This window comes from Carya illinoinensis, chromosome 3 (genome assembly GCF_018687715.1).
Source record: "Carya illinoinensis cultivar Pawnee chromosome 3, C.illinoinensisPawnee_v1, whole genome shotgun sequence".
In the NCBI taxonomy this organism is placed as follows: domain Eukaryota; kingdom Viridiplantae; phylum Streptophyta; class Magnoliopsida; order Fagales; family Juglandaceae; genus Carya; species Carya illinoinensis.
In genome coordinates this window covers 3,155,184-3,170,040 of record NC_056754.1, presented here as the reverse complement: position 1 = coordinate 3,170,040, position 14,857 = coordinate 3,155,184, and the positions used below count along the sequence as shown (strand labels likewise).

Sequence of the window (14,857 nt, the reverse complement as noted above, 5' to 3'; positions counted from 1 at the left end):
TGTCCGTATTCTGTGGCAATTATTTGTAAGGATAAAACTTGCTGGAAGAGTGACGTGGTCCTCCTTCTCTGAAGAATATGAAACGCTAATGCCTTATTAATGGTCTATTGAGTATTGTCCAATTAGGGTACATACGAGTGACCACGGGTCAGGAAAGCATTGTTCCTCAATTATAAAATTGACCGGATTGCATTATAAATAACAGTTGATTCAGTTGACAGTTTCTCTTGAATCCCTTCTTTTCAATGGTTTCCTTCTTTTAGTTTCTGTTTTCTTTTTGCTCATCTTTCCGTGTATCCTTGATGGGATTGGTGTATGAAATTTCAGATAGAAAATGCAACTACTCGTGCACAATATGTTACTGTCAGAGCGCACGGCTGCAATTGCTTGGCAACAAGATTTTCTGTTTTGACAATAGCACTTGCCATTCAGATATAATAAAGGTTATTCCTTGAGAATTCAGATACTCGAGATGCAGATGTTATGAGAGAGAGAGAGAGAGAGAGAGAGAGAGAGAGAGAGAGAGAGAGATCTTTTTGATCAAGTGGTTAAGATAATGTTGTATTTTGGAAGCCAACTACCAATAATGGGAGGTATCTGGATCCTCATTGTTCCATAGGCACCAAGCTATGTGTTATACAAAACTCGAGTACGCCAGATTAGGGGGAATAGTGAGGTCCCCTTTGCTCGCTGCATGAAAATGCTCGAAGCAGAATGAATAAAGAGGCCTTGCACGGACCCATTTCAATACATAAAGCAAACTAGAATAACCAACTTTTTTGTTTTATTGGCCTTTGTACTCACTTTCTTACTCACTTTCTTGCTATGTTCTGCCTTTATATGGAACAAACCCACTTCTTCCGCGCCAACTTAAAAACACCACCTAATCACTTCTCCCACTGTATTCTCTCATTCTATTCTTCTGTTCTGCTCAAGTGGGAGGGAGCTCCATAATCTTTTTGATCCTCTTCTTCTCCATTCCAACATGGTCGTTTTGTGTCACTCTTCATATACTGCTTTGAACAGCCTCCCAATTTACTTGACTGAAAAGTTATAGGAGAAAGAGAAGAACAGACATGGTGTGGGGTAGTAGGGTTTTCAAGGTTCTGTTTGTAGCTCTTGTATTTGTGGGTGTCATTTGGCTTTTAACAGTTGGAATCCTAGTAAACCGGGCAAGTAAAACATCGACTTTAACGGTAAGATCAACCGAAATCTTCAAGTATTGGAAACAGATTGGAAGAGAAAAGCGTGCTGTTCATTGGCCTTCCGATCCCAATTACGTGAGCAAGAGAAGAGTACCTAATGGACCTGATCCAATTCACAACAGGTACTTGTTTCTATTTTCTTCCTTAACCAATTGTGCATTATAATTTATGTACCATGTCGAAAGCATACTCGTGTAAATTGGAGGATGAACGAACATTGCTTTACGCTTCTAAATTATGGAGGGAGGGACATTCTTCCTCAGCCGAGGAACGAACCCAAAGAAGAAAGCTTGACTCCAATTTCATAATTGCTTTGAATCTCAACGTGGTTTTCAAGAGTGACAGTGCACTTAAAAAAATACTATTGTCTCTGCTCTTTTCTTGTACATCTGATGATCAGAATGACAGAGAACTGTTGTGTTTTTTGTCTTTATTTAACATCAAGAATCAAAACTGACCCAGCTCTTCAACAGCCGTGTTGTGACCTGAGCTGTCGCTAAGGCGGTGGATCATAAAAGAAAGATTATCATGAAGTGATATATGACATGCGTGGAAGTTGATGATAGTTTTTAACTCTTTACTAAAAGCTTCTTTGAACCAATCTTTCTCTTATTTTGATGAGAAACAAATAAAGACATCGGGGAAAGAAGTGGACCACTTTAGTTAGGAGGGAGCATACAGAGATGACTCCTTTCCCTTTTGTTCAAATTTTAATTAATATATTGCAAGTTTATTCCATTAATGGCCCATTAAGAGTGCTAAAACCATCATTCCCGTAAAAGTTTGTTGTTCAATACGAAGAGATCAGGTGCCTCCATTTAACTAGGCTCTTCAATACACCTTTCATACTACTTGATACTCCTAATATTTTAGGTTGAAGCTCCCAATTGGAAGTTTCCCATTAAATAAATCATGGAGCTATCTTAGCTTGTCACGGAAATTGCCTTTTGTTTAGTCTATTTCAGCCTTCAAGATAAAAGCCATTAAGAAAATTAAACCAGCCCAAAAAATAATGACTCTCTCTCTCTCTCTCTGATGTTAGTGTTTTGTGATATGTTTATTCAGGAAAGCAGTGAAGACTGGACGACCGCCTGGTCGAGCCTGAGCGTGCAGAGCAGAGAAGCATCAGAAATTGTGTGGAGGGCAATGTGCAAGAGACTTAGATTTTTTATGATCCTTCAATCATTAGGCAATCCAAGTTTAATGGTGTTGTCCAGAACACTGATGCAAAACTGTTATATATGATTGGGTCCGAGTGCTTATAAATATTTTGTAGTGAGATTATGTGCAATTCATTCAGTTACTAATAAGTTGGAACCATCCTAAGATTTGTGTTGATTAATAATCTGTGTGTGTGTGCCTGAGAGAGAGACAGAGTGACAGAGAGACAGAGAGAGAGGAAGAAGAAGAAGAAGAAGAATTTGATCATTAATCTCTCTTGATTACTCCAATGTTAGAGCATTCTCCAAGAGCTGCAGCGTGGTTTACTTGGATTGGTGATTGCATGAACAGTAAAGTTTTCGTGCTTATTGAAAGAAGCAGAATTTTTCTGATCAGACAAAATACACGGGGAACCTTGAGAAAGATTGAGCTTTTGGAGGTATCCCAAGTGCTGTTTTCTTGTCCCTACTTTGAATATTTTTAGAGAGAGATTCGTGGATAGGGATTACTTTGCATGGAGAAAAATATGATCAAATAGACACCATAAGAAAAAGGAAATACCCCCCAGAAAGGTTCTACTCTGTGTAGTCCCAATACATGATGAGTTAAGCTTGTAAAATATTTTTTTCTCAGCTTATTGCAGTTGGTTTGGTGTTGTTTTTTTCTTGTATTTGTACTTTTTTAAATGGCTTGTGCTCCCCACCTAAAGCAATTCCGATCTTCTTTTTTCTCTTTTTCTCACTTTGTATGATCTGTTTCTTCTAAACTTGTGGACTTCTTAATTTACTGGCATCCTTCAGTCAGTTGGATGATTGTAGGAGACTCACATCCCACCCTATATATTCAAACTGGTTTTCTAATGGTAATATTCTCTTGCCCAAAGAAAGAACAGCATACACACAACTGAATTAGCAGAATACAATGGACAGCATCCGACCAAAAAAATGAATGGTGTGCAACATGAATAGTAGCTGCTCCCTAGTAAATCCCTTTTTGTAATCTTTTTATTAACATCAGAGAAACTGCATGAGCTTCATCCAAAGACTCCCTTTTCTTTTAAGGAAATTAATTCTCCCGGTAAAGATAAACACAATATGGGCGGGTATATACATGGACACAGGTGTAAACAAATAAAACAAATCTTCTCTATAAGAGTTAAAAAGGAAGAAGCAACATCTGCTCCTTGCTTTTTCTTTTTACTTTTTCCTTATCTTTCTTTTTCTGGTTTGATTTTTGGTTGGTTCGAGAAGGAAAGACTCGGTCCAAAGTATAAGATTCAAATTTAAGTGCCTTTTTGCTGCATGGGAGACAGATTCCGATCTTGGGCAGTTCCTTTGATTGACAGAATGCCGTTTTGCCATTAAAATATAAACCCTCATGACTTCTAGGTGACATTATGATTGATCAAAACATGGCCCACAATCCTGTGAAGGATCCCACATGTATTTATGTTCCCCTATCATCCTATCCAGATGTGATCAGTTTCACTTTAGACTCTTACCATTTGATTTGTGAACATTGTCCTAAACATCCGCTCTTATGTTCATCAAATTCATGCTTAAAATATTTGGAATGCAAAGTTTTTCCACGTTTGCATTGGTCACACGCGTTAAGTGAATTCATTTATTAATTTTTTAAATAATTACTATGTTGTAAACACAATTGACAAAATTAAAAATAAAATGAACAACAATATTTCTTATAAAACATTTGATATTTGTGGGATTGAGCTTGGAATTAGCTAGACAGGACAATGTAGGAGAAGACATACTAGACAGAGTAGTGAAGAGGGCATGGGCGTGCAGACAATATTTATTAAAGTCAAAAAAGTACACAGTATTAGCTAAAAACAAAAGGTTAAAAGAATAAAATGATGCACTAGAGACAGTACATACACCACGCGTATGCCGGAGAAAAAATCATCAGTTTTTTAAGTTGTAAAAAATGTTAAAAAAAATTTTTAAAAGAAGAAGAAAGTTGGGGATTGAGATAGCAGCAATAGAAGAAAGATCAGTGGTTAATACAACTTATATTTTGAAAAGATAACACATTTTTAATTTGATTTATGGTTGATACACCTCTCTCTCTCTATATATATATATACTTATTATATGTATAATTTTAGGATATATAAATCTCGCATACTTATTTTAAATTTGAAATTTATGTGAAAAAAATCTATTTTTTCTTTAATTATGAATCATATATTTTTTATTTTTGAAAAAAATACATAGAATTTACATACTCTAAAAATATATTTAGCATTACTCTATATGTATATATTAATTTATTTAGGGAACTTAAATTATGACTTACATAGAACAATGAGGTTGTGTTGGTATTCTGTTGCGTGTAGGGTTGTAAATGAACCAGTCTGTTCGATAGCCCGTTTGGTACTTGTCTGTTTAAATTTGAATTGAACTCGACTTGTAAAAAAAAAGCTCGCATGTGAAAGCAAATATCCGTTTGATTAGTAAATGACATATACTTGATAAAATTAGACTCGATTTAGTTAAAACTCGTTAAGACTTGCTTCTTTATGCCCGAGTCAACTCGTTAGGTCGATTCAATTAAAACTCATTCATATATTGATAAATATATACATACATCTATGTATATATATACATATATATGTATTAGCTAATAATATAAGCATAACACTTTTATAATTAAATATATAATATGTAACCTAATTATTTATGTTTATATATTGAATATATTTCATAATTATATTTTATAACTTGTACAATAATTAGTCTATAAGATTTAGTAATTTCATATATTAGTATGTGAGAACTATATGAAATAGATATATGATATCATATTATATGTATGTATTAATAATTTACGTAAGCATATAATATATTGTTATTATAGATAAATATCAACTAATTACATATTAATTATGTATAATTCAATAGAGGTTTTACTTGTTAGTTGTACAAATTCAATATTAGACTTTTTTTATTTTTTTACTTGTCTAATTTATTAATTATTAAATTTTATTCAAAAAATAAAAATAATTTGAGCCGAACTCGAGTTGAGAGTTTAACTTATTGAATCGAGTTCGAACAAAAAATAAATAAAAATTTTGAGTTCGAGAGTATTTTGAATTTTGAATTGAGCTAAACTCGACAAACCAAAGACTAGATCGACTCAACTTGAGGTTCTGTTTAGCTACTAAGATTTTTCAGATGAGAATTTTAAGTTTTAAGATTAAATATTAAAATATTATATTTTAATATTATTATTGTATTAGGATTTGAAAAAGTTAAGAAAAAATTAAATTATTTATTATATTTTATATAGAGATTTAAAAAAATTATAATAATGAGATGAAAATTTTATCTTTAAGATAAGAATTTTATGTAACTAAACAGTACCTGATTACCACCCTAATTGCGTGTGTTTGAGCTGAACTTGAGTAGCATTAACTGAGAGGATGCTCCCGAAGGAAGCTTTACCTAAAAAGGGCCCATGAAGAAGTGGGGATGTTACTTCTCCAGTTAATTGGAGAAGGGCCAAGACTTGCAACTAAAGCCTAAAGAAAGAGGGCAGGAGTCAAAGTAAATCGGGGCTCTTCCAAAAACAAAAAACAGATGGAGTTCACTCAGACCCAAGCCCAGAATCTCAATCTTATCTGCAGGCCCAAGTAACCGAATCCACTTTTTCTCATGGGCCAAGTGCCCGGATCTTGCACTCCGAACAATCAGATACGTCTGAAGTCAAGCCGATACAAGTGCTAGGCAGTTACCTTTTTTTTATTTATTTTTTCTTTCCTTGACAGTAGAACTGTAGAAGAGGTTAGGCAAATGTCATTCTAGGTTTTATCCGTCGTTAAGTTGTTTAGACATTAACTATTTAAATCAACAATCACTAAAAATAAGTTATGTCTATAAATATAATTGAAAATGATAATTTTAAAAAAATTATATTTGAAAATATTTAAACACCTCGTTTTTACAAACTATCTAATTTAATAATTATAGTTTTTTAAAATTTTAAAATAAAATACAATAAATAATTTAATATTTTCAAATTTTAAAATAAGAATAATATTTAAAAATAATATTTTAAATATATTTTATTAATCTTTTATCTCTTATAATTTTAATATATATATACAAATAGTTCATGATTTCAAATGGTTGCTGATTTCGCCTGAAGTCCTGAAATATTGAGCCACGTGTCCATATATTTTGTTTAATTATTTCATAATTAATTTTAGAAATAATTATAGACTGTATATTTTTTTAAAAAAATAATAATATTTATATAAATTTCATATTTATCTTTCCTTTAAAAAAAAAAAAAAAAAGAATGCGATGCTTATCTATTGTATGCAAATATCTAGAATTATCACATTCTCCGTTAACCAAATATCACCTATATTAAAAGTATCCCGATTAAATACGAGTTAGAAACTGAAAGACGGCTAAGGCCTCGGACGCGTACTGTCTAGTTTACTCGTCAATCTCACCCCAGCACGATTCTTTTGAAAAAGTGGACAAACTGACACGGTCTGACTCACCACGTGGCATGTTAATAGCCGTTGAGAAGAGCGCGTGAAGTCCCCCGCGGAAGGTCCTCCTGCAGTTACAACTGGTCTCAAATTTTGGCCTGTTTCTTTTTTTTGCTTTGTTTTTTATAAATCGTTTTAACGACTTTCTTTCCCTGGGGAGGCTGCCTAATTTACAAAGATCGGAGCTTGTTGGAGATTTTGCATAGGAAAAAAGGGAAACGACGAGTAGCTAAAAGAAGCTCGGAGAGAGAGAGAGAGAGAGAGAGAGAGAGAGAGAGAGAGAGAGAGGTAGAGAAAAAATGGGGGCTTGTGGTTCGAGGCCACAGGGCTGCGTGGGAGGGAAACTTCGTTTCCCTAAGAAGAAAAGGAATCATCGGAAGCGAAGAAGACTCTCTAAGCGCCGTGTTTCATCTAATACCCGCGAGCCCAAGGTCGATTCCCGGGGCCCCATTGATCGTTCTTACTCTAATCCTAATTTCCAAGGTTCTTCTTCTACCTCATCATTGCTAGTTTCTTCTTCATATATCTCGCACTCTATCTCCCTGTGATTATTTTTTGATTACTTTTTTTTAATTCCATGCTTGATTTAATTGTAATTTAATTGATAATTGGGGTGGTTTGGAATTCTGATTTGTTATGATTTACTGTTCAGCAAGTATAGATGCGGCATGGTTTGATTCTGCCTCAGTGCTCGAGTCCGAATTGGACGACGAGTTTTATAGCATTCATGGTGGTATGCTATTTTTTCCCCCTTACTGAAAATCAGTTTAGCATTAAAATTATTCAAACATATTCTTGAATTTAGAACTTAAAAAGAAAATAAATTACTTGCAGATGCTTTTTCTCCGAACGGCTCTGAATCAACGTTTTCGTCCCGAAAGGATTTTAATTTCGAAAAGAATTGCCAAAACCAGTCTTCCATAGAGGGTTCTAGAAATCTGAATGCCAATAAGGTTCATTGGAATGATTCCAAGTCTCTGTTCAAGTCCGATGTGTGTACTAGATGGGATGAAGCAGGAACACCGGATCATAGTGGTATTCTTCCGAATACTTGCTTGCCGTGTCTTACTTCTACTGGAACTGCGGTGGTTGAAAAAAGAAGAGCATTCGGTTCTGGCGCACCGAGTTTCAGGAGAAGAGTGCCATTGAAGCTTTCCTTCAAATTGAGGGAAGGACTGGCCGATCCGACAATTGGTGAGTGTTTTTCAATCCTCCTACCCCCCACCCACCCACCCACAAAAAGAAAAAAAAAAACGCTCTAGCATTTCTGTTATCGGTCATGAAGGTGGCTCCTACTTAGGGGTCGTACATGTGATTATATGTTGAGCCTTGCTCAGAAGGACGAGTTGGTTAACATTTATTATCAATGTTTAACCTCATTTAAAATTGATGGTAAATACCATTATGAGTTTTTGTTATTGGAAACTTTAATTCAGAAAGGGTAGAATAACTTTCTCAATTTCGTGTAAATAATCGAGTGGGACAACATTACCCGGACTATGTGCATCAGCATGAGGCCTTAATCGCTGAGGCTAAAGTGATAGCAAAAACAAAAATTCTATGTGCCGTCATTTTTGCATACTCCTAGTGAACTCCACTAATATGATTGGTTGCATCACTTTTTTTTAATATAAAATAACTGTTTTGACCAATCACATCAGTAAAGTACTCAAAGAGTACGCAAAAATGATTGTATGTAGTAGAACTCTTGTGTACAAAGATAGATCTTTCACGCTTGAGTGCATGGTGGAATATAGGTAGAAGACTAAAGGTAGTATTTGTTTTCTTCAAACAGATATGCTTTAAAAAATATCTAGCCTACACATTTTACATGTAATGATGCTTATGATCCTTAGATGACCTTTTCGTAATTCCTTTTTTTCCAGCATAATGACAACTAGTTCTTAGATAAGATTGTTTATCAGTTAACCAGCAGCTCAAGTAGGTGCTCTCTTGTTGTCTCAGTTTCACCCAAGGCGCTTCTGCAAAGACCGATAGCAGGTTCCTCGATTTCTAACTGCCCCTTAGAGAAGAGAATGCCTGATTGTTGGTCACATATAGAACCATGTGCTTTCAAAGTCAGAGGGAAAAATTATTTTAGGTGAGAGGTAGTACTATTTGTAGGGTTATGGTTTCTTTCATTCACATGCTTCTTTTTTTTCCCATTATTGGGCTGTTTGTTCTTCGTCTGGATGTTGCACTTATTCTTGATTTACTTGACAGGGATAAAAAGAAAGATTTTGCTCCAAACTGTGCTGCATATTATCCTTTCGGTGCTGACGTCTTCCTATCTCCAAGGAAAATTGATCATATTGCTCGTTTTGTGGAACTTCCTCATATAAATCCACATGGAGAAATCCCTTCCATACTTGTTGTAAATGTTCAGGTATCCATATCTTTTTCTTTTCCCTAGCCTGAATGTTGCACTGTGTTCCTTTCATCATTGCTAGTGGAAAGAAGCTGCAACCAATTGGTTCCTGTTTTCTACCATAGTGCCTGTGCTAGACACTTGATGATTTTTTTTAATACATCCTGTAGGGGTGTAATTAATACGCTTGCAATTTCTTTGTCTCCCTCCTCCCCCTTTTTTGTCTTTTTAAATACTAGAGATAGTCCTGTCAATATTTTGATATCCGTTTTGCTTGCAGATACCATTATATCCTGCCACATTTTTTCAAAGTGAAAATGATGGAGAAGGAATGAGCTTGGTTTTCTACTTTAAGCTATCTGAAAGTTATTTAAAAGAGCTTCCCACTCATTTCCAAGAAAGTATCAATGTAAGATGATTGCACCTCTATTTCTGCTTCTGAATATCTCTCAATGCTTCTATCTGGGTAGCTTTATGATCATCCTTGTATTTATTGCGCTCTTAATACTTTATTAACCTTAGTGTTTTTGTTTCTGTTCTTGACAGAGGTTGATCAATGATGAAGTGGAGAGAGTTAGAGGTTTCCCTGTGGACACAATTTCCTCTTTTAGGGAAAGATTAAAAATCTTGGGCAGGCTGGCAAATGTGGAGGAGCTTCATCTAAGTGCAGCTGAGAAGAAGCTTATGAATACTTACAATGAAAAACCCGTTCTATCACGTCCTCAACATGAGTTTTATTTGGTAAGTTTCTATTAATTCCATTTTCCTCCAAGATGATTTTTCCATATCGAACACTACTTTTGTTGTTCCATTTTCTCTTTAAAAAATAGTAATGCTAGATATAGTCTTAGTAGGGTGTACAAGTTTCATTGTGTACTCCCTTTGAATAAAATTGGGGCCCGCCATTAAAAATGAATTTTTTTTTTATGTGGGTCCCAAAGTCCACCTTTTTCAAAGGGAGAGCATGGAGCTTGCATACCTTAAGATTGTACAAATCATTTCTTTATAAAAAAAAAAAAAAAATGTTGTTCCATGTTCCTGACAAGCAATTTCTTGCTGATGGTTTGTTACATTTAGGCATGTGACCTGCACATTTTGCCATATTTTTTTTTTGTTAATCCGAAGCATCATTCTGTCTTAATAATAAGTAACATGTCATATTAGGTTGGTAAGACATTACATATTTGAGTTGATACTGTTCCATGGGTGAATCCTAAGGGCGTTGCCGTGGGGTGGTTTCCAGTCATAAAAAACATATTTGAGTTGATACTCGGATGCAAAGCTGCCATGTATGAGACTGTAAAGAAGAAACATAGAATTTGCCCATTGCAGTTTGTTCTAAGGTTGCCTGTGTATTTATCAAATATAAATTCGAAAGGAGAATGGTGAACTTATAGTTTCGTATTGACCTAGCATGCAATCCTGCAATTGCAAGTATCCTGTTTTTTCTTCATGTTTTCCATTCACTAGGCTCAGTTTCGTCAGGAATTCTGAAATAGAAGTTTTCAGTAGTTATTATTACGAGTCTGTGGGAGGAAGCTATTCATCTAGCATCAAAGAAAAATAAAGATTGTTTTTTATTCTTTTGATATTTTTTCATAAAAATTGTTACAGGGACAAAACTACTTTGAGATCGATATTGATATGCACAGATTCGGCTACATTGCCAGAAAAGGTGTAGAAGCATTCGAGGACAGGTTGAAGTTAAGCATCTTGGATTTTGGCCTGACAATTCAGGTAACGATCTTTGTCGAGATTTTCGGTGACACTAATTATTGGCTTTAGTAAAGATCTAGATCTGATTTTGCGCTCTGCATCTTGTTCTTTTGAAACAGGGCAACAAGGCAGAAGAGTTGCCAGAGCATATCTTATGTTGCATAAGGTTGAATGAAATAGACCGCACTAACTATAACCAACTGAGCCTTTGATACACAAGTGATCGAATGCCGTCAGGGTTTTCAATCAATGAAGAAATAATGGAGAGTGTCATCCTTAATATCAATTGAGACGCCCTCCCTGTTGTATCTTGTCGTTCGATCGAACATTAACTTTAGTAACTCGAATTTTGAAACGCAAGGACCTCATTCATTTGTACAGAAGTTCAAACTAGAAATGTAAGGTTCTGAAAAAGATAACATAATAAAATGCAGTGAATTTTTCTTTATGAGATTGCTGTTCGTAAAATGATGCTCATGATATTTCTCTCAAAGCTTGCTAAAGAATATGGTGGCTGCTAACAAGCTCAATTGGGTGGGTCTGGAAGATACGAAATTACTTTATGAACTGATGTTGACTCTAGCTGCACGCAAGCCTGTTTTTTATAATCTGTGGTTCACATGTGGAGAAGGTTCCCAGATGAAACAAAAATTGGATTATGTAACAAGATAAAAGTTTGGAAAGATATGTGGTCACGAAATAGCGATTAAGCAGAACAGAATTGACTGGGTGGTTGAGTCGTGGAAACACCTATTTCTTTCATATTTTAGACCTTTGCTCCGTGGAACAATATACTACTGCTGAAACACGGAAGAATTGAAATCTTAGATCAAAACATTATGTATGGAAGATATGAACTGTCTAAACAAAAATTCTTGATCAGTGAACAACCAGAACTATTACTCACTACATCAAAAGATTTCCATTAATGAAAGATGTAAATTCATTAGAAAATAAAAAAATATGCATGTTGGATGAAATGATTTTTACTATCTGTTACAATAACAATACTGGTTTGGATTAAAAAAAATGAAACGAGATAGTTTTAAATAAAAGATAAAAGTTAAATAAAATATTGTTATTATTGTTTTGAAATTTGAAAAAGTTGAATTGGGATTTAAAAAAATTGAATTGTTTATGATATTTTATATGAAAATTTGAAAAAGTTATAATAGTGAGATAGAATGAAATGTGATAAGATTGGACGACTTTTCAATCCAAATTCAGTTTTCTCTTTAACTTATTATAGTTCTTGCTATTCATTTATATATACTTCACTTTCATTCTATTCCTATTCCTGTTTCATTAGTTGTATACGTTATTATCTATCAATTCTTCATTTGTTATTTAAAAAAAAAAAATTAAAGATAAAGAATTCATCTAAGAGTTGAAAGGCAACCCTTCATCAATACAACATGGTAGAAGACGATAGTGTGGCTTATAGCACCCATTTTAAGTTCTTAAAAGAAAAATAGTTTGTCATTGTCATTTCCTCTGCTTACTCCTAATATTTTTTTTGTTCTTAATATAAAATTTCACAAGTTTTTATTGAGTGGAGACATACACAAGTAACTCTTAATACAATGTGCCAAGAAAACTCAACCCGTCAATAATTATTACTTGTGCGTTCATAATATGTTTTTCTTTTTTAATAAAGAGCCAAGTTCTTTATCTTCCTCTAAAACTTAATAACCAACTAAAAAGCATGAGTTGATAAAAATAATAAAAGGAAAATGCTAGTTTGTCCCATGTTTTTACTCTTTGGATTTGACTGTTCATGTATTTTAATTTTTTTAAGTAGTTAAAGAATTGACTACTATTATATTTATGTATTTTTTTTAAAAATTATTAAAAAATGTATAAAAAAAAAAAGTACAAATGAGCCGGACACGTCCAGTAGTACATACAAGGGGCATAGTAGGATTCTACTAAAAATAGTTTTGAGTCTTTGACATGACATTGTTTTTTTTTTTAAAAGATGTTACTCATTATTCCACATTACATAATTTATATATTTTTATTTTATTTTATTTTTATTAAACTAATTTAGTTATTTTACTTATCGTCCATATACCATATATTTATTATAAAAAAATTAAAAAAAAATATACATGAAATCTAATATATGAGGATGATAAGTAGAATTATTCTTTCTTCTTTAACTACGTTAAATTTAAAGAAGATTGAAGGCGAAGATGCTTCATGCTTGGAAGTGGCTCTATACTTATACCTTTTTTTTGTCCTTTTTGGAAATTAAGTTTAATTTTTTTTTAAAAAATTTTCTCCAAAAGATATCACACGACTTAATTATGTCATTCAAAACAATCCAAGAAAAAAAAAAAAATTAAAATGGAAGTTATTAAAAGAGGATGTCTCTTCCCTCTGTTGAAATTGAGAAATGTTTTAGGAACCAAATATACTCCAAGGATGTCCCGTCTTCTCCAGGCATCCATTTTCCCTGTAGATGCATAGTTTCTTTCGAAGGGATTGAAACAATTGTTGAAGACTTGTAAGGAAAACAAGAGAACATTAGTTGGAAGCAAAAAACATGCAAAAAGAATTGCTAAACACCTTCACGAATCGTAAGGCACGAAATGAACGTTTCTTCCAAAGAATCCCATAACTCATTGCAGGCAAAAATACCATATATTCACGTCATTATAAAGCTCACTAGTCTGAAAGAAATAAAAGAAACTCTTAGGAAGAAAATAAAAGAGAAATCTAATAATCTATTACACAGAATTCTTGCACAGATGATTGTTTAGTTATGAGGAATAGAACCGAAAGATCTTCCTAGGCTGTAGGAGAAGAACCCATACATCGGCCGAGGAGGGAACAGCAACAGCAGCTTTGGACCTTGTTTTGACGCTTAGAATTCGATGATGATGTGGGAGAATCCGAATTATAAGCAATCTCCGTAGAGTGGAACAGGAACCTCTTGTCTTCTTTGCTTCTATCGTAACGTTGGCGGTTTTCCGCTTCTCTTTTGTCGGTGGCGGAGGATTTGTTGCCGGCCCTTGGTTCCAGCACCCCAAAAAGTCGGTCGTCCCAAATGTGGCCGGAAGAGCCTTGCCTCCGGAATGAGACATTTGATCTCTGCAACGTATTCATGGATAAAATCTTTCTATGTACTGTATGTCGTGTCTCTCTTTCTTTTCTAAACTCTGTCGCTGCCTTTGTCTCTCTGTCATTTGATTTTAAACATAACTAACTGTTTCTTGCATGGGAGCTTTTATCTCCTTTTTGTTCGTTGCTTGTCCGTTAATGAAGTTTTCAGAACTGTATGAACTCTAGAATTTGGGTGATTTGCGGATGGACGTGTGTTAGGCAAAAATATCGGTGCATTTTCTTGTTGACGATCAGAGCTCCTGGATTATCTGGTTGCTTTTCGGAATATTGTTGATATTAATTAGGTACTCTGCTAACAATATGGTTGGTTGGTTAGTTTTGGAGGTTGAAACAGTTGTCAGTTGGTTTGAAAAATCCACTTATCCAAAATATCCCAATATAACAGCTATTGTTCAGGATTGAGGATTAACTAGTTTTGGGGGTTTAAGCCAACGTCTGATGTATGTATTACTATTTCTATATATAACCTAGTCATGCCCCCAAGGTGATAGAATTAGAACATCAATTGCCCCAAAATTGTTAGTTTTTCATGGAAATTTGGCATTGAACCTTCATTCATACCCTTTTCGACTCGATCTCCAAGGATACAAATTATCATCATGTGTTCTTTCTTTATGATTTTGTTGTTCATACACTTGATAATGATTTAAAATCATAATGCATCAGATTATAAATCTAAATAGAATACCTGTCTTTGTCATGTGGTGAGATGTATGTGTCTTAAGAGAGATCAAGTTGGAAGAGTAACAATGAAGG

At 34.2% G+C, this 14,857-nt stretch overlaps 1 protein-coding gene across 2 annotated transcripts; it reads left to right on the top strand.

The window, feature by feature from the left end:
- The first annotated feature begins 7,036 nt into the window (after nt 1-7,036).
- Nucleotides 7,037-11,420, top strand: LOC122302510. Of its 2 annotated transcripts, none has more exons than XM_043113805.1 (9): nt 7,037-7,371; nt 7,541-7,618; nt 7,723-8,082; nt 8,854-8,989; nt 9,112-9,274; nt 9,537-9,665; nt 9,803-9,997; nt 10,871-10,993; nt 11,092-11,420. In XM_043113805.1, exons 1-9 carry the CDS (start codon nt 7,188-7,190, stop codon nt 11,182-11,184), a joined length of 1,461 nt encoding a protein of 486 aa, XP_042969739.1. In that variant the 5' UTR covers nt 7,037-7,187; the 3' UTR covers nt 11,185-11,420. The 2 variants fall into 2 exon arrangements, with proteins under 2 accessions (XP_042969739.1, XP_042969738.1); XM_043113804.1 differs by having other exon boundaries at nt 7,038-7,371; nt 7,541-7,621.
- Nucleotides 11,421-14,857: the final 3,437 nt, after the last annotated feature.

Coding starts and splice junctions, on each gene's coding strand:
- LOC122302510 (XM_043113804.1), top strand. CDS start 7,188: ATGGGGGCTTGTGGTTCGAGGCCACAGGGCTGCGTGGGAGGGAAACTT. Junction 9,666..9,802: donor ATTTCCAAGAAAGTATCAAT/GTAAGATGATTG, acceptor TGTTCTTGACAG/AGGTTGATCAATGATGAAGT. Junction 10,994..11,091: donor ATTTTGGCCTGACAATTCAG/GTAACGATCTTT, acceptor CTTTTGAAACAG/GGCAACAAGGCAGAAGAGTT.